Raw genomic sequence first — 18,148 nt, 5'->3', positions numbered from 1 at the left:
TGTATATACATATGTGTGTGTATATGTATATACATATGTGTGTGTATGTATATACATATATATGTATGTATATGTATATGTATATACTTATGACCATGTGATATTTCAGTTTTTCTTTTTCAATAAATTTGCAAAAATTTCTACATTTCTGTTTTTTTCTGTCAAGATGGGGTGCTGAGTGTACATTAATGAGAAATAAAATGAACTTTTTTGATTTTAGCAAATGGCTGCAATGAAACAGAGTGAAAAATTTAAAGGGGTCTGAATACTTTCCGTACCCACTATATGTATATATGTCTATGATGACAAATAAGGAAACATTCCACACAAGGGTTGGTTTGGCCACAGCACTTGACTGAATGTAACGGAAATGCTAAGCAGAACTCAAGAAAGAAAAAAAAAAAGAAAAAATCCAAATCAATTGTAATTTTGGGATTTTTTTTAAATTATCTTTTTGTCTTTCTCACTCTTTGTTTTCGCCTCGCAGCAGAAGGATGGGACGTTTGCTGCCGGGGGATACATGCCTCCTCTGCGCTTTAAGATGATCACCCTCTGCATTGTGTTTGGCACCATGCTGGGAGGCATTCTCATCCCCAATGGTACTGTGTGTGTGTGTGTGTGTGGTGTGTGTGTGTGGTGTGTGTGTGGTGTGTGTGTGTGTGGGGCTCGCTGACTGGAGGTATTCAAGGTGCATGTGTTCCTTTATGTGGGCGGAGTAGCCGGGGAGCTTTACGACATGTGTGAATGTGACTTTACGAGTCAGTGACTGTCACACTCTAACACAGTCCTTAAATCAGGGCTCTATCTTTTAGACGGGCAGACAGGAAGATAGGGCAATTATTCTCCCAGACTCTCTCTCTCTGACACACACACCAACATATGAACACACCAATATTGGCTCTCTGTCAGGTTCTTTGAGTCTGTCCGTCCCACTCACAAACGGCTCCAAAATGGCGGAGATGTAAAGGTTAGAATGAGTTTGTTTTATTCATCCTTTTATATGGAGGATGTTTATTAAACTTTTGATTGGGTAGACACACACACACACACACACACACACTGTGGGTTTGGCTGGCCCTTTGTGTATCTAATCAGACTAATAGACTGAGAATAAGGGAGGTAAGGACCCTGGGGAGAATGGACACTAAATCTGAGGGAGACAATATGGTGTCCGTCCTCTGGATGAACGATGGGTTTTCCAGGCCCGACGCCCAGCCAGCCACCACAGAGACCGGGGTGGGGCCAGGGCTCGCCTCTGCCAAGAGCGGGGTGCCATGGATGGGAGCCTGGGGCTGGGCGGGTGTCCCGGTTATGAATGGCTGAGGCAGGTATGAATGGAGCTGGTGAGAAAGAGCATCGATATGGGGAATCGCTTTGATATTTTTTTTTTAGCAGCAGAGATATGGAAGAGCAGTACCCAAACCCCTCAACTCTGGCCATGTCGGTGCCATGTTTGGCCCGGTGCAATTTCAAAATGCATTTATCTCAATTGATTTTAATGGGGATGATAATTAACAACATGAACAGTGATTATTGTTATAATATTATTTTCATACCGTTGATGGTCGATGCATTGCTTTTGAATAACAATTGAAACTGTTTATCTATTACTTTACCTAATTATTTCTATAATTTATCTAACTATTTGAGCTATGTATCCATTACTTTCAGCTAAATATTTTAGCCGTTTCAGCATGCATTTCAGCATGCATTACTGCCACTTGCACCCTAACCTCTGCAGGACGACAAGATGATCCCTGTGTTTTTCGTTTCCTCTTCTCTCTCTAGTGGAAACCATTCTGGGTCTGACTGGAGCCACTATGGGCAGCCTCATCTGCTTCATATGCCCTGCTCTCATCTACAAGAAGATCCAGAAGAACAGCCTCATTTCTCAGGTTGCACAGTCAGAATTAGCACTCATCAGTTGCTCCGTGAAGATGTGTTCTTCACTGACCTGCTGTGCTTCTCCCCTCTTTTTCTCTCTGTCCTTTTTAGCTGGTGCTCTGCGTGGGTCTGGGCATCCTGCTGGTCAGCACCTTCACCACCCTCTCCATTTCGGCCACAAGCCCCGGCACCAAGGTCAAAGCTCCTCCCCCTCCAGCACCTGTCAAGAACAACCTGCTGCTACCAGACCTTCCTGAACACCACGGTAAAGATCATGACGTGCTAAAGGCTCGCTATAACGTACCTACTTGAGGGAGAATAGAAGAAACTGGTTTACGAATGAACCACGGAAACATTTACCTTAACGGGCCGGAGCCAGGGTTCGGCGTGCTCCGGCGGCACGAGAGACGCATTTACTTCTTTTATTTTCAAAGTCGAGGACTACAGGGCCCTAAAACGGCAACGTAAAGAAAATAAGAGCCAGTGGCAAAGGGCCAGTGAGACTAAAACAAAAGCACAAAGCCACAGCCCACAGAAAAGGGGTTTCTTTCATCTCTGCGAGAAGAAAAGATGGAGGACAGACAGTGACTGATAGACAGACAGACAGGCAGGCAGGGTGAGTAGATAACCTCTTGATAATATCTGATAGCAGCGCCGAGTGCTTGACATTGATGGAGCGAGAGTGATGCCCTTCAAACTCCAGTAATTTCTCTCTCCACCCCTCTCATTTCTCCTGCCACCCCCTCCCCCCTCAAAACACATCGTCTCTCCCCCCCCCACATCTCCTGTGGCAGCTATAAAATGCCTGCAAGCTCTGGCTGTATAAAGGGGAGATGGTGATATGTTTGGGGAGGTTAGAGGGGTGCAGACGAAAAACAAATGGAGATGAGGCGGAGAGGAGCCTTTTGAGTTACTAGTTTGAACTAGTTTGATTTTACTGCATTCTCTCCTCACATTTTGACTGGAGGTGAAACCCTTTTACACCCGTTTGTCACTTTCAATGTTAATTCATCTCCCTTTGTCTTTTCTTCTGTCTCTTGCTCAATTTTTAAACCCCACCAACCGTGTTAGTTTTGACATCGTCGGCGCTTGCTGCCACCTAGTGGATCTACTTGTCGGGGATAGTCGTCGCCTTGAATTCAATTACACCCGAGAGCATCGGCAAACGCGCAGTTCATGGGAGATATACCGGAGGTGTTAATTTATTTTAATGCCAGCCGTTAATGTGTGTAATAAACACAACAGCAGAAGAAAATAAAGAGTGCATGTCAGGGCCAGTGTTAAATAGTAATGCACTAGAAGACAAGTCATTTTACTTTCCTCAGACAAGAGAAAACAGGGAAATAAATGAGGTATCAAATTACTATCTATCTATATATATATTATATATATATATACTGGCTGTGTGAGAAAAGGCAGTAAAAAGCTCACCAGCAGCAGCGATACTAAACAAGAGTAAAACATAATCCTGTGTTAAAAAAAAAAACAACTTTTAATGGCGGCATAAATCTATTACTAAACGACAGATTTACTAATTTTGCCGTAACAGGAAGCACAGTTTGGCTTTTAATAGAGGTGATATTCACTAGCAGTGGTCTGTGTTGTAATAGATTGTGTGTTTGTGTGTCTGCATGTAGACAACGCTCTGAACAAGAAGCCAGTGGAGATAGAAAAACCTGACCTTCCAGCTGTGAAGGTGGTCCAACCAGTAGACGGGGACCCGCCGGAGCCCCCCCAGATTAAAGGACCAGTGGAACTACCTGAGAGGAAGGAGGAAGAGGCGCAGTTGGACCGCCCTGGTGCTGGTAAGGCTGGAAACTGAACCAATGCTGGAATCTTCACTGGATTCTGAACTGTTGAGAATAAGGGATGTTTTGTCTGTTTTACCAGGTGTTGCGCTGCCAGAGGGCGAGGCCCATCGGCATGAACCACCCATCCCTCACGACGCGGTCATGGTGGACAAAAGAAAGAACAACGCAGAGCTGGAGGAAAACAACAAACAACCCGAGGAACCTAAAAGAGATGAAGTGCAAGGTTTAGGGCATGCTGTGGTGGTGGTGGTAGAGGACAAAGAAGACAACACGGGTGAGGAGAAACCAAAGCCTGTAGTGGCTGTTGTGGGGAAAGAGGAGGTGGATTTGGGTGGAGGTGAAGCCCGGTCCAATGAAGTGCTGGAGAAGCCCGGTGCAGAGGCAGACAAAAAGCAGGACGTTCCTCAGCTTAAAGAAGTAGAGAACCTCGATCCGGTGAAAGATCCTCAAGCAGGGAATGTAGCTGAGGAGGTCAATCAAGTGGGCAAAGCTCCAGATGCTGCAGAGAAGCGTGAGTATTAACCGAACCCTGACCCTTGCATGGTGTAAACGGTTCTAGGAAAATGCAACGTTGACCTGGTGACATTTTGGTTGTTCTTCAGCTCCACTTTCTGAAGGAGAGCATCACCCTGCTGCAGATGTGGCTCCAGCTGCAGGTGTGGCTCCAGCTGCAGACAGCAAAGACACAGCAGATGAGAAAATGGACGGTGAGTGGAGTAGAAAAGGTCCAGAGGTGTAGAGTAAATGGTCTTAGGTCACTTAATTAGCAGCAATTCAAAACGAATTGCACTGCAAATGTATCATTGAGTGATGCATTTATCATTAGTTTTTACTTATACAAGGGATTGGATGTAGTCTAAAATGCAGCTGCATGACAATTATTTTGTCCTGCTGATTTCAGAGATGGTACACACTTCTGACCGACATCCAATAATCACGCAGCAAAGCAAGCACGACCTCCCAAGTACTTTACTAGATCTTACAAGTACTTTGAAGTTATTCTTGAAAGTGTAATAACTAAACTACAAGCGATTGAGACGGGAAATAAAACAAGTAAAGCACTGACTCACAAATTAAAAATAATGAAAGTGTGTTTTTCCTTTAATTGGTTGTATCGTAACAAACTACATTATTTGCTGTGGCTTGCTGCATGTTTATGTCCCTGCCTCTCTTTTTCATATTTCACTCGGCTTGTTTTATCTTGTTTAATCTAATCTCTCGCTGATTGTGCCTGTTTTTTACGGTACAAATAATTTAAAACAGCAGAAATATTCAAATCCATTTCTTTTCTCCTATTTCGTGACCTTCCTGTATACACCACGCAGTGTTTTTTGGGCTTTTGTTGACTTTCTTGTTCTGTTTACTTTTGCCTTCTCTTTGTCTTTCCTTCTCCATCTTTACCCCTTTTTTCTGTTTTTCTCTGCTGGACTCCTATCACAGTGATAAAAAAGCTGGTTGCAGGTATGAATTCTTGCCTCTTCTCTTTATCTCTTGTCTGTCGCTCAGATCTTCATTCACTCACTGGGCCAAGTTAATAGACCTTTACATATACTGTACGTACAATGCATATAGTAAATATGCATTTTTATCTTATATCTAAATAATGTGCCGGTGTAGAATCCGCCCTCTCACCTTGCCCCCAGCCCCTAACGTAGTTTACGTGTGTCTACATCTGCCCATTGCAGTTTATGTTTAAGGCTACAATCCAGAGATGTGTGTTTGAATGGACCAATGGGACGGTACTAAACCATAGTGGAATATTCCCCTTCCCCTCCCACCTAGAGACTGGCCCTACATCCGTCTAACTAAGTTTCTTAACTAATGCAATGTTCTGAGACCTGGTGGTGACTTATTCTGATGCAACTTTGTTTCTGTCCTACAGAAGGCCAGCTCGACCACGCAGTGCTACTGCAGGTGATCCAGCAGCAGCAAGAGCAGCAGAAGAGACTTCTTGACCAGCAGGAAAAACTACTGGATTTCATAGAAGAGCAACACAAGGAAATCCACCAGAAACAACCTGCCGGTGGGTGCACACTCAATGCGTTGCAGATAAATGACTACTTGAGATCATTGGTGGTTGTGTTCAATTTAAAAATAAGCGTGACAAAAAGTGTTTTTAATTAAAAGGGGCTGCTGACGGTGAGGCAGAGAAAGGCCTCCAGGAGGGGATGGAAGGTGGAGCAGCAAAGCCCAAAGAGTCTGGCCTGGACTCGGACGTGAAGCAGCCGATGGAGGCAGCTGGAGCTGGTGCTGTAGTTGGTGCTGGAGCTGGAGGTGGAGCTGCTGTTGGAGCTGCTGTTGGAGCTGGTGCTGGAGCTGGTGCTGGTGCTGGTGCTGGAGCTGCTGTTGGGGCTGGTGCTGGAGGTGGAGCTGCTGTTGGAGCTGGAGGAGCGGACCCTCAGGCCGTGGACCAGAATCGAGAACAGGCCAGGCATCAGGGTGCAGAGGTTGGGGATCCAAAAGTAGCTGGTCAAGCAGCTTACAAGGAGGATGTCCATGTTGCAATCGGAGGAGAATCCCTTAAGCAGAGTGAGCTCGGGGCAAGGGGAGTGCCACTGGTAAAGAAAAAATCTGATAACCGTCAACCAGTTGATCAGGAAGCTCATCTTAAAGATGATGAGGTGAAGAAGAAAATTGAAAATCTTAAAAAAGAGCAGATAGAGAAAGAGGTTCATGCAAGAGTGGAAAAAGAACGGCTTGATCGCGAGATGAAGGCGCTGGAGATGGAGAGAGCCGTAAAGGATAAACTCGCACAGGAAAAGGCTGCAGAAGAGAAACTTCAGCGGGAGATGCAGAAAATAGACAATGAAATACTTGAGAGAGCGAAGAAAGAGAAACAGATAGAAGAGGCTCAGGAGAGGCAGGCCCAGCTAAAGCGAGTTATAGAAGACAGACAGGCTGCACAGGGGGCTGAGAGAGAAGATGGTGAAGCTTTGAAGAAAGGCGGACGAGACCTCAAAGAGAAAGCTGCTGCTGCTCAGGAGGACCCCGGAGAAGGTGTGGAAGACGGGGCCGTCAAAGCCGAGGCTCGCCCCCGGGGCTCCCACGAGAAGATCGGGGACCAGAGAGAGATGGATCTAAGACGGAGACGCAGGGCACTGGGACCGAGAGAAGCCGGAGGGCGCCCGGAGGAGACCGGTGCGTCCAGGGGGATGCCGGGGCTGGAGCCCCTGCTGGAGCTGGGGGGCTCCGACCTGCACGTGGCCCTGGAGGAGCAGCTACTGGCTGGGGCAGTGGTGCACTCGCGGCAGATTAAACAGGCCTCAGAGGACGAGGGGGTGAAATAACACACACACACGCACACACACACACATTCTCGCTCAATGATTGGACAGCAAGTTCAACAAATACTGTACACCTGCAGAAAACTTCTAATGGTGTGGACTATTACATCGTTTCCTTTAATTCTTTCTTGCCTTCGGAAATGATATGGAGAAAGAGGAACACTTTCTCTTTCTCGATACTGTGTTCTCCGCAAACAACCCAAAGACTTTTACTAAAGAGCAAAGTATGCATGTAAATATTAACTTATTTTTGTCTCTAGGGGGGAGGATTTTGAAGAAGTTACTGTTGAAATGTATATAAATCTATGCAATACCTTTCTCTAGTGTGTAGGCAGGTTGGATGTATTAGTCACTTTTCATTCACCAGCTTCGTGGAGTCTGCCTCTCTGGAGGATCTGTTTGTGCTTTGTCTCCTGAGCTTGGTTAGTTTGTTAGTATTTATCTTTTACTTTGATATGTATGTATTGTAATATTTGCTGTGTTAAATTGTGATCAATGTTTCTTTGAATCTACATGTCGGGCACCTTGGTAAGAGTCTTCTCACTATACTTTCAAATGAAAGTGAAGGTATTCAGCCTCATGCTGGGGCTACGAGGTATATAGTGAAGTGTAGGCTTACGTTTGATAAACTGGACAACGAAGCAGCTGGATCCATGACTGTAGTTATCAATCATTCTATCTTTCCATATATATATATATATATATATATGTTCCCTGTTGATTGATCGGTGCCTTCCAATCCATATGCTGCTGTTCTATCAAAACAAAATGGGGCATTTTTTTCCCCCCTCAATTTGTGTTCTTTTTGCTTCTACTCTTACTGTAAAGAGTACAGAAATGTTAGAAGAAACAAATCCGTACATTGGGTTAAGGACAGTGGAATCTGGTCTATGTTTGTAGTGTTTTTGTTATCCAACTTTTCTGAAACAGGCTATTTTTCTACTTTCTCTATGTGCATTGTATTTCTGTACATTTTGCTGATAAGAATGAATAAAAAACATGATTACATCCATGGCTGCTGGTCTGTGTTCAGACAATAATAACAGCAATGTCTTATTCACCTCTGTTTATTACATTCAGTCTTTTTCTATTAAAAAAATGTAGCAGCAGTACACATCCAGTTCATTTACAGTGCCTAGTAGAGGAAGTGTTACGTTTTCAGCACCAGAAGTCGATCAACACTTCCCATCTTCTCTTTTCACAATTGAGGTCGGTTCACTGAATTTGCAGCTCGAGCAAAGCCAGGACAGTTTCCATTCATTTGGCTTTTTTCTTGGCCTGTAATAGAGTATAACGTTTCAATCAATGGCCATCTATCCCGACTGCATAAGTCCAGCAGGAGGATTGCTGACTTTAATCACTTACTGCAGCTGTAAAGCAGGTCTTCAGTGCTTCAAATTCCTTGGCACACATGTCCTTCCTCAGCTCCTGTCTGCCTGTTGTGGAAGCTGCCACACACTTCCCATACATTGCTCCCTGAATCACACACAAGTGGACATTAGACAAAGGAAAACAAAGTAAGTTGTCATCTTCTTTCCCTAATTGTGAAAGAAAAAAATCACATGTAAAATGAAAATTATCCTGTTATTCTACTGTATCTACTGTGCTGAGCTCTTGTCTGCTTCTAGCACACCCTTGGCCATTCTTACAACCTAGTTTCTTTGCACCACAATTGAAGTCACATTATACATAATGTGTGTGCAAACTGCATCTATATAAATACACTATAGTGTCATCTTTCTTCTTTGTTGCTTTTAATCTGTCATGTCTTATTTATTATTTTACAAATGTTTGTCCTACACTTATTGATTTTTTTCATACAATTGCTGTTTGTGTTGCATTAGGTAATGACAGTAAAGCTCAACCTATTCACCCAAAGCTAAACCCCAGCCTACATATATTAATAAACATCGAATCAAATAAATACACCAACATACTAATAGTGAGGTGGTCTGTAGCTACACAAACAATGGGATCCAGAAGTATGATATACCTTATAGTTTCATAACCGGGATGCTCTTGTAACCTGCACTCTGCAGTCTTTATTGTAGCAATTGTCAGCATTAGGTATCAAACGCACTATACAGTATTACAGCAGTAGCCCATCAACATTATTAACGTTTAAATGCTGTTCAATAAAAATATGGCCTCGTTTATTAGCTATGGGGGGAAGCTGTGTTTTGTAGTAGCACAGGCAGCTAGCTAGAATTCATTTGAATGTGAACTGTGTCTGAGTTGAGGACGTACACAGAATTAAACAGCACAATTCCCCTTGTTCAGATATGACAGCAGTGCTTACCTCTCCTGCACACTGAGCAAAAAGTTCAGGGAAAAGTCTCATTTTCTCTCGACTGCGACTCCATGCATTTGACCCAGACATGGTTACTGTTCAGGCGAGTCCTTTCGTTTATCAATTAATAGACTTCACAGTTTGTTAAATGTACTAACACACGTATAAAGCTGTGAATAAAAAAGGTACACATCAACCCTCGGATGAAGCATTTCTGTAAACCATGGAAAGCGCCATATTGTTGACCCTGTCATCAAGGAAACGTCCAGCAGGATATTCTGTAATATGATTCGTTCATGTCCCCGTCAATCAAAGTGTCATGTCTAGTTTCCCTGAAGTTGATTCGCTGTTTCTTTAAATGTAGGCGTAACCAGAGAGCCAATAGACTTTAGGATTGCTACTTACTGCTCTGTGATTGGCTAGCTATCACCTCGGGTACCGCCTTCCCCTCGTACCCCTCGGAGGAAGATGAGTAAACCCGCAGCCAGGATTGCTAAATCATGGCAACATTCATGGAACGACTGGCTTTTCTTCAGAAAGTAAGAGCTGTTTACGACCATTACTTGTTTTGAATACTAGTAACAGCTGAACGGAGCGTGACGTACGTTAGCGTGTCTGTTTGTGTCAGTTATTAAGTTGTGCCAGCACTAGCTTGCTAGTAGCCTGCTAGCTAACAGTAAGAAGACACAGATTTGCTCATTGCGTTTCATGTCATTTCCCTGTTGACCTGCCAGCTTGTTTCGTAGAAGTCTTAAAGCAGCAGAGAGGCATATACAGCATCGTTATAACGGTCTGTTTGGCCAAAGCTAACCTGGTACTCGGACCCTGGTGTCATGCCAAGTTTGTGTCCACCTCAGTCTGTGTTTCGCCGTTAATCAAACTGTGAAGTACAGCGGTTAGATCAGGTGGATTTGGTTGTGGACTGTGCAATAACAAGATAGTCCCTTATGTCAGCTTTGAACTTGTATCACTTTTTTTTAAACCATCATCTTTTCCACCAACTGAAGGTCCCAACTCTGATGAAGGCTACAGCAGATGATGAAACCCCCTGTCCTGGCTACCTTTTCCAAGATATTGGAAGTATCCTTTGCCAGCTTCTTATGCACCACTTTAAACAAAGGCTGGACAACCATTGATCCCTTGTTAATGTAAAGTTTATAAAGCTCTCAAATGGAGAATGACCATACAAGTCATATTGTTTTCCAGAAACCCGACCAATGAAAACTCTTCAGGGAAAATAACTGGATGGGAATCCATCCATGGTTTTATATTTGGATCCAAAAGCAGGACAGCATTTAAAGTTTATTGTCCTGAGCAGGAGTCGGTAAAAAACAAAAGCACATCAGTAATTTCCACACCAGAGTTCATGATACAAACAAGGAAGCAGGAAAGTGCTCTTCATAGTTATGTTGTTATTTTCTGGTATTCTAACCAGGAAACAATCACTTTTCTTAAAATAAGACATACTGAGTCTCTCATGCTATGGTGGTAATGTCCTTAACCATCATCACACTGTAGAAATCTCCCATGAGTCTTCAGGTTGCGGTCAGTGTTTGCTGGAGTACCTTCTGGAGAGGTTGCAGGTGGAGTCCTGTCATGTCAAACTTAAGGTGAGAACAGTGATTATTATTCTACTTTCTGTCTGAAATATGAAACTGAAGTGGAGTTGTGGCATAAGTCATAATGTATACAGTTTTAAATGTTAGTGATTTTCCTTCCTTTCCTGTCTGCGAGTAACTCGAGGTTCTGCTCATGCTGCTGGTGTTTTAGGTGCTGAAGATCTTTGTCCATCTTTGTGGTCATGGCTCAAACCATTTCCTCACAGAACTTCGAAGGAACTCCACGTTCATCCAGCAGGCAGCAGGTTAGACATCGGCCCCTTTTGGCTTTTAGCTCTATTTGACTCTTATCACTCTGCGGCCGCTTCGTCGTTCTGAATATTCACTCACTGTCGGGTGTTTTGCCTTTTTTAAGTTTACAGCGGCCCTCCTGATCCCATCCATGGCATAGCATTGTACCAGAAAGTGAGAAATACAGCACAGGTGAGCCCCAGGCTGCAGTTAATCATCATGTCAGTCATAACTCTGTGACAGCGAGGCAAACATGCTCAACTTTTACTTTTTCTATTTGCAGGAAGTGGCCAGGTTGCTTTTCACAGATATCATTTCCACCAAAGACGGCGTCTCCCCGCTCAACTTATCCCCCCCAACAATGGGTGAGTGATAAATAATGATTAATATAATAAAGTGCCATTAACTTCTTTACTAAATCTATTTAGGTATCTTTTTTTGAAAAACCCATAAATATCTTAAATGCCCTGTACACCCTCGCATGTGTTTTCACTTATTCTGCTCAGATTGAATTGGCGATACTGGAAATAATGTGACGGTCCGAAGAACCGAGCTAATCAGTCACAAGTGAAAACACCTGTGCAGATGTACCAGGGCTGTGTAGGGCTGCAATTAAAGACCCAAGACTCACGTTCTGCCAGATAGACTTCTTATTTGCTGTTTATCTAAATGACCATCTTCTAAATAGTCTTAGTATTGCTTTTTACTGATAAAAGACTAAATGACTCAATAAGAGATTCAGTAGATATAGTATTCAACCAACTTGGAAACAGATCAAAATTTTTGCAACTCATTCCTACTGTCGTATGTAATGATAGTGTACATCATCTGAAATATTAGAGAGAGCTTGATTGTCTATAAAGAGCTTGAATGATTCAAATAACTTGCATCAGAGTACCAGAGGTCTCCTGTGTCTTTGTGTCCAGGTATGGGCTCAGCAGCTTCCCACCGGTCAGGAATGCAGGGCTTTGGATGCAGTCCAGGGAAGCAGGGGACAGGTGAGGGACACACACACACACACACACACACACACACACACACACACACACACTGACACAAATCTAGTTAAGCTTCCGTGTACATTTCTGTACCTTTTTTTTTTTTTTTTATGTCTCTACCTGCTCCTACCAGCAGGCAGTGACTCCCTACTGGATAAGATCCAGAAAGCTGCAGAGGTAGTGGCCAGTGCTGTCCTTCCCCCCACCGAACACCAGGGCATCCGTCTCCATGAGAACCATTACCGGGCCGTAGCTGCGCCGGCCGCACCCATAGAGGTGGCTGTGCCTGCGTGTGCCTACAACCTGCCTGCTCGCCCACCAAAAGGTGAGACGTTGTCGGTGTGATGGACGCGTGGGCTTAGGTTTCTAAATAGATAGCTTGAATCTGAAATATGTATTTGTGTGTGAATCATTTACCAGCTCACTTTGTAGCAGCGTGTCAAGACTTTATATTCAGTTTGGTTATAAACTTATTTACTCCCGTGTGTCTTCACGGCAGCATTGGCCCAGCGATGTCCAGGGCAGGTGGGAGGCGGCTGGGAAGAGACAGACAGCGGCAACAGCTCTTCTCATAACTCTTCTCAGGATATGGCAGCTAACAGCAGGGCCTCTGTGGGCAGCAAGTCAGCCGGTACCGGGAGCCAATCGGGGGCCAGTAGAGAGAGCAGTGGGGACCCATCAGAAAGGTGAGCGGCAGAGTCGACCGGCTAAACCAGCAATTTCCCTCCCTAAATCACACCATAGTCACATTGGAGAAGTAGTGTAGTCTCTGGATCTCACACATCCTTCTGGCCTCCAGGGTGGAAGCCTTGCAGTTGGGGGACTGTGGCCAGGAGGTGGCGCTGATCAGCAGACTGACCGAAGGATCCAGAGTTTTCCTGTCCAGAGAGGAGAGCCAGCACTTCATTAAAGAGTCAGTGCATCTAAACTCAGACTGAGAATACTGCTGACTTGTTTTTTTTTTTACTAACAGTATTATTTCTGTCTCATTTGATCTGTCAGGTGCTCCATTCTCAACTGCGAGGTGGTGGTGGAGTTGCTCTCAATCAGGCTTCAAGATCCCTCAAACACTGTTAAGATGGTACCATTGGTTAAGATTGATCGGAGATCCATGTTTTCTAAATTATAGAATGCAATCCTAATATACATATCCCTCTTTTCCTCCAAACCTGCAGCGGGCACTGTGTGCTGTATCATGCCTCCTGACCTCTGACCTCCTTTCTCTGGAACAAATGTTTGGAGCAACACAACGAAGGCTCTGCCAGCTGAGTGAGGGGGCTCCAGGACCTGTGGCCAACAAAGCCACCAAGGTAAGAGAGACCTAAAGAGAGAGAGACAAAATGGTGAAGACTCACAGGACACTCAAAATGAGGGTGTATTTTATTTTTTGTTCTTATCTCCTCTTACCAGATCCTGCGACAGTTTGAGGCTCTGATGGGTGGATCCGTACACACTCCTCGGCAGGATACAGCGACCAGCGGCCATCAGGCAACTACCAATCAGCTTACCACATCTACACACTCTTTGCCTCTACTACCAAACCACTCTGCTGGCAATCCCAACCTCAACCATTATCAGCCTGACATCTCACCCACAGGTGTCACCCAACCACCATATCCCCCTTCTTCCCCCTCTAGTCTGCCCTCGGCCCAGAGAGACCTCCCAGGGGAGCTGATGAATGACTGCGATGAGGAGGAACTCACTCCCATTCTGCATGACTTGGTGCAGAACCAGTCGGAGCCAGTCAGGACTGCTGAGGTTACATCGGTTGCTGAGGAATCAGAGCTGAACACAAGCTCTTCCCATCCAGCTGAGCCCCAGAGAGAGCAGGCCTGTCTGGGCAGACTGTCCCTGTTCAGTGGCATGGAGCTGGTGACTAAGGGGAGGCCCCCGTGTGCACGAGAGACGTCCCAGACAGAGACGATGGCCGACGGCTTAATGGAGAGTCTAGCTGTGCAGAACAGTCTCGGCATCAGTAAAACCAGTGATGACGCTCCTTTAATTTGCAATTCAGTTGCATCTGATAGCAGCCAACCAGTATCGGCCTTCTCGTTCCTCAACTTTTGACCACTGACGTTGTACAGCTGGTAAAACCAATGATGTCGTCATGTATAAACTTTTAGAAATCTATTTAATTTTATAAATTAAGATCAGATCTGTATGCTTAGAACTATATATAGACTGCACATTCATTGGATTTTTCGGTTCCTATCTGTACGGTGCCTACTGGGAAATTGCATTTAAGCAGCAGACTGGGCTGAGCGACAGAGATTTAGGACACACGACTGTTGTCCTTTTTAAAAGTGAATTCAATCCACAGTTGGCATGAGAAACCCCAACGCCGTCTTATGTGAGGACTGGTCTGTAAGTGTCATTTCTGAAAAGTGTTAAACAAGAATGCTTGCCTTGAATCGCAGGTTATTATTGACGGTTGCTTTATCTCAGGATTCCTTTTAGCTAACTGAAACAACTCTTCTCGCCTCTGCAGCACGTCCTAAACCTCTGAGGGAGAATCCCTCCATTTGTAATTTGCACTACAGTTGCGTCTCTAATCGTCTCATAAAACCTACAAATGAGAGTTGTCTTCCATATTTTTTTTTGGTACTTAACAGTTATGTCAGTGTAAATGTAACGAGTGTTGGTTTACAAAGGATTTATCGTCTCATGTATTGATTTAAACAAACCCATGAGTGGTTGTAGAGTGCATAAATCAAGACTAGTGGATAACTAAAGGAAGAATATTTAGTGTGCATAACTTGTGTGGCATTGTGTGACAGAACATCAGCATAATGCAAAATAGCAATTTCACGTGCGGTCGTTTGTGTAACCAAATACAAGGCAGATTACCTTCACTGTCTCAGCGTTGCTGTTTCAGTTCCATTCTCCACTGCGGCGTCGAGGACTGTGGAATGTAGCACACACTACATGCCAAAATGGTAATCCAACCTACCGATATGTACAATGAACGCTACCGATGTATTCTGTTTCAGTGAACACAATCTAAGCTGCTGCAAAAGCCGAGGAAACAATAAAACCTGCTGTATTTTTTTTTTTTTTGTTACAGCACCAACTACTACACAGACGAGTCTCGTTATTCTGTATTTAAATGGTGTCGGTGACATGTTGCAGACAACGCTTTATGTCAACGCCAAATGATTTGGAAAAATGACAATATGAATCACTTTCACAGCTCTCATTTTATTTGCAACACAGTGTACTGGTCATATTGAACCATACAGAACCGAGTATGGCTGACAGGCGTATGACGCGCGCGCGCGCACACACACACACAATGCGTAAAATGTTAAACACATGGTTACAAACTGATTCAGAGAGCTGTTTCTTGAGGCTGTTTTTGTGAGACGCACTGTGCTGAGCATTACACCGCCTGAGCCGCAGACTCTGGTAGCCGCTCTCACAGCGCTATAATTAGCCAGGATCTAATCTGAGGTTGGATTTTGATGGTGAGGCTCATGAAGAATCTCTGTTCCATTACCTTGAACCCCTTGAACTGCCACCCCAAAAACCTTAAAGAGTCATAGTGGAAGTAACTGCAAATACACTCTAATTTAACTTTCACCTTGGGTTAGAGAACACAAAGAAGGCCAGAAATGATATTTTACTGGATTGTTTTATTAATGCTCCTCGAGAAGGAATCCTATGGCCTCCATGAACTTCCTTTGCGAGTGGGGATCGCAACATCTCCCACTTCACTGACACAAACACGCGGCTGACCGTCCCCAGTGGAGAGTAAACAGAACGAGCAGTTATTGAGTAAAGTGCTTTGCTTTATTTAGTTTCACAAGCACTTTGGATCATCGCACGTTTCTTGAGATTAGCACCAATGACAACGTCCACGCATCAACGCACGCATGTAAAGAGAATGATTCCTCTCTGTAAAGTGCACAGGGTGCGTGCACACACACACACACACACACATCAATACTGCACAGAAAACCACAGTGGCTGGGCCATGGAACAGCAGATGTGCTTATGGTCTTGACAAATGGTACATGGTGAGGTGGGGGATGAGCCCATTGTGCCCAAAAATCTGTAAACCTCCCCACACATCATCCCCTTCCCCCCCCCCCCATCCCTTGACCCAAATGTGCTCCTTGAGGCTTTCAAGGAGGAGCCACCGTGACAGCAGTGTCAGCACTGATGGGCGGAGGGACGACCGGTCAGGAGAGGGATCCGAGAGGTCACGGTCATGTTGAACCCGGACGCCCTCTGGTCTGCAGACTACTGAAGTGCGCCTCCCTCAGGACTCTGTTGATGTCGTCGTAAGAGACACTGCTGCCATCGCCATGGAAACCATGCTGCAAGGAGCCACCGGAGTCTTCAGGCGTTGGGCTGAGGGAGCACTGGGGGATGCGGTTGTTCTGGCTGTGTATGCACGGCCTGGTGGTGGCCACCAGCGCTCTCTCTGGACTGCTGATCCCATTGCTGCTGTCGCTGCTGGAAGACTAAAACAAAACAAAAAAAACAGAACAGAGACGGGCTCTGAATTGGAGCTTCGTGGATGGATGCAGATGCTGTAAATAAAACATTCGCTGCTTTTTTTTTTTTTTCTTTCCCTGACAGTGGTGCATTGCATACGCGATGCAGAGTCCCGTGTATTTATACACATGATTTCAGGCCGCTTGCCCCGTCTACAGACGTCAATAGGCTTTACATTAGATGGAAAATAAATGACCTTGGCAGATTTATCCTCTCCCAAAAGAACACTGATGGTCTGACGACGAATGTAAAGATCGAGTCAATCTCACCTCTGAATCCAAATCCGACAGGAGCAGGCTGGGACCCCCTCCTGACCTCTTGGCCTGAGAACTCAGCTGTTGGTCCTCCTCACTGTCACAGCCGCGGTGTCGTTTCCTGTGCAGAACAGAAATGGAAGGAGCATCGAGTGAAGAGAGTGCAGTAAAGTGAACATAAAAAAAGTGAAGGAGAGAGTGTGACAGAAACGACGCAGGCAGGGGGGGGGGAAGAGTATCAGAAAGAGAGAAAATGAAGAGGAACCAAAAATAGCAACTCAGGCAGTTATATGATCAGACATGTGGCACTCCCATTATGAGAGCACATTGATTAACATACCTTCACTGGGGTCTATACATAGAGATTAAACACACTGTGCACATAACATTGATACTGCATTATCAAACTTGGTATTAGATTACTGTAATAGATGCCTTAGTTACAATGTTGCATTACAGCAGTCAAGCAATCGTCAAATGTAATATTGGATGTAATATTAGCCTCTATTAATGAAAGATGTGTACAAACGGTTGTTCCTGTTACCTGCTGTCTGTCAGCATTTCTGCAGTGTTGACTGATGGGGGGGTGGTTTGGCAAAGAGAAAGGTTGACACTCCTTTTTGAGCCGGATTCAGATATCTTATTTTAAAGCTTTGGTTTTGTCACAGCTCCACGACCATTGGCAACCTCGCGCTCATCTCATCAGAAAGTCTCGGACGTGCGAGTGAGCGATCCCCAGACGGCTGAGGCGCAGGTCCCCGTGGGTAAAGCACAAAGCTCCGCTGTGGGTTAGTCCAGACCTGTCACTGGTCCAAGTACAGCCCGCCCTGCCTACGCCTCGGTGGTGGAACAAGCTGCTTGCTGGGCGTCTGAGAGCCAACCCGCTAACCACTATTCTCGTTTACGCAGTCAAATCTCGAGAAATACCGGGCATGACAGCGAGCTAGCCTGCTAGCTGCTACCGTGCGACGTTATGCGAGCTAACTACTTTAGCTAACTACCGCTGCGCTTGCACTAACGTTCCGCGTACTGACGAAGTTCTTCCGCTTTCGTATTCCGTCCAGCTGCCGTCAGTCGTAGTTAACTGTTGAATGCACTTAACACAACTCCGATTCCACAAACTCAATGAGAAAAAAAAGTTTGATGTATTTTAATTGTAGGATAACCGATAATAGGAGGTCGTTAGGTGTGCCATAGCAGCGAGCTGGTCTTCTCTGCTGGTCGTCAATGTTTCCCTGAAAGAGCTCCGCCCCTCTGTTTACCTGACGTCATCAGAG

The 18,148-nt window shown here is 44.9% G+C and overlaps 4 protein-coding genes across 10 annotated transcripts in view; 2 read left to right on the top strand and 2 right to left on the bottom strand.

The window, feature by feature from the left end:
• The window catches only part of slc38a10 (solute carrier family 38 member 10), a 27,923-nt gene extending 19,936 nt beyond the window's left edge, over window positions 1-7,987 (top strand). For 3 of the 5 annotated variants that reach the window (XM_031843541.1, XM_031843542.1, XM_031843545.1), the window contains 9 exons: window positions 488-599; window positions 1,789-1,895; window positions 1,996-2,149; window positions 3,522-3,689; window positions 3,775-4,206; window positions 4,298-4,402; window positions 5,136-5,156; window positions 5,578-5,718; window positions 5,823-7,987. In XM_031843541.1, the coding sequence (XP_031699401.1) occupies window positions 488-599; window positions 1,789-1,895; window positions 1,996-2,149; window positions 3,522-3,689; window positions 3,775-4,206; window positions 4,298-4,402; window positions 5,136-5,156; window positions 5,578-5,718; window positions 5,823-6,982 (2,400 nt within the window). In that variant the 3' untranslated portion in view covers window positions 6,983-7,987. The remainder of the gene's footprint in view (window positions 1-487; window positions 600-1,788; window positions 1,896-1,995; window positions 2,150-3,521; window positions 3,690-3,774; window positions 4,207-4,297; window positions 4,403-5,135; window positions 5,157-5,577; window positions 5,719-5,822) is intronic. The other 2 variants (XM_031843544.1, XM_031843546.1) reach the window with 1 other exon arrangement.
• Window positions 7,769-9,511, bottom strand: ndufaf8 (NADH:ubiquinone oxidoreductase complex assembly factor 8). The gene is made up of 3 exons (XM_031843547.1): window positions 9,279-9,511; window positions 8,345-8,455; window positions 7,769-8,257 (listed from the first exon to the last, which is right to left on the bottom strand). Exons 1-3 carry the CDS (start codon window positions 9,357-9,359, stop codon window positions 8,237-8,239), a joined length of 213 nt encoding a protein of 70 aa, XP_031699407.1. The 5' UTR covers window positions 9,360-9,511; the 3' UTR covers window positions 7,769-8,236.
• A 211-nt stretch (window positions 9,512-9,722) lies between these two features.
• Window positions 9,723-16,336, top strand: tepsin (TEPSIN adaptor related protein complex 4 accessory protein). Of its 3 annotated transcripts, none has more exons than XM_031843301.1 (13): window positions 9,723-9,808; window positions 10,277-10,349; window positions 10,788-10,879; window positions 11,040-11,133; window positions 11,244-11,311; window positions 11,403-11,484; window positions 12,046-12,117; window positions 12,251-12,442; window positions 12,617-12,803; window positions 12,917-13,030; window positions 13,120-13,189; window positions 13,293-13,427; window positions 13,528-16,336. In XM_031843301.1, the coding sequence occupies exons 1-13, from the start codon at window positions 9,770-9,772 to the stop codon at window positions 14,182-14,184; spliced, it is 1,875 nt and encodes a 624-aa protein (XP_031699161.1). In that variant the 5' UTR covers window positions 9,723-9,769; the 3' UTR covers window positions 14,185-16,336. The 3 variants fall into 3 exon arrangements, with proteins under 3 accessions (XP_031699161.1, XP_031699159.1, XP_031699158.1); XM_031843299.1 differs by having other exon boundaries at window positions 12,254-12,442; window positions 13,120-13,198; window positions 13,528-16,335; XM_031843298.1 differs by having other exon boundaries at window positions 13,120-13,198; window positions 13,528-16,335.
• Window positions 15,893-18,140, bottom strand: si:dkey-21c1.1 (protein FAM104A-like). Its single transcript, XM_031843306.1, has 3 exons — window positions 17,416-18,140; window positions 16,887-16,992; window positions 15,893-16,583 (listed from the first exon to the last, which is right to left on the bottom strand). The coding sequence occupies exons 1-3, from the start codon at window positions 17,430-17,432 to the stop codon at window positions 16,326-16,328; spliced, it is 381 nt and encodes a 126-aa protein (XP_031699166.1). The 5' UTR covers window positions 17,433-18,140; the 3' UTR covers window positions 15,893-16,325.
• Window positions 18,141-18,148: the final 8 nt, after the last annotated feature.

The sequence above is a fragment of the Anarrhichthys ocellatus genome, unplaced genomic scaffold (genome assembly GCF_004355925.1).
Source record: "Anarrhichthys ocellatus isolate YVR2014 unplaced genomic scaffold, GSC_Weel_1.0 scaffold4, whole genome shotgun sequence".
Classification (NCBI taxonomy): Eukaryota; Metazoa; Chordata; class Actinopteri; order Perciformes; family Anarhichadidae; genus Anarrhichthys; species Anarrhichthys ocellatus.
The sequence above is the reverse complement of the archived record's forward strand: the minus strand, read 5'-3'. Positions and strand labels throughout refer to the sequence as shown.

Excerpts from the sequence above, each read along its gene's own strand:
- ndufaf8 (XM_031843547.1), bottom strand. The coding sequence starts at position 9,359 with ATGTCTGGGTCAAATGCATGGAGTCGCAGTCGAGAGAAAATGAGACTT. Across the intron at positions 8,456-9,278 it reads TTGCTCAGTGTGCAGGAGAG|GGAGCAATGTATGGGAAGTG; the intron begins GTAAGCACTGCT and ends TGTGTGATTCAG. Across the intron at positions 8,258-8,344 it reads AGACCTGCTTTACAGCTGCA|GCCAAGAAAAAAGCCAAATG; the intron begins GTAAGTGATTAA and ends ACTCTATTACAG.
- tepsin (XM_031843298.1), top strand. The coding sequence starts at position 9,770 with ATGGCAACATTCATGGAACGACTGGCTTTTCTTCAGAAA. Across the intron at positions 10,880-11,039 it reads CCTGTCATGTCAAACTTAAG|GTGCTGAAGATCTTTGTCCA; the intron begins GTGAGAACAGTG and ends CTGGTGTTTTAG. Across the intron at positions 13,031-13,119 it reads AGCCAGCACTTCATTAAAGA|GTGCTCCATTCTCAACTGCG; the intron begins GTCAGTGCATCT and ends TTGATCTGTCAG.
- si:dkey-21c1.1 (XM_031843306.1), bottom strand. Across the intron at positions 16,584-16,886 it reads TGTCGGATTTGGATTCAGAG|TCTTCCAGCAGCGACAGCAG; the intron begins GTGAGATTGACT and ends GTTTTGTTTTAG.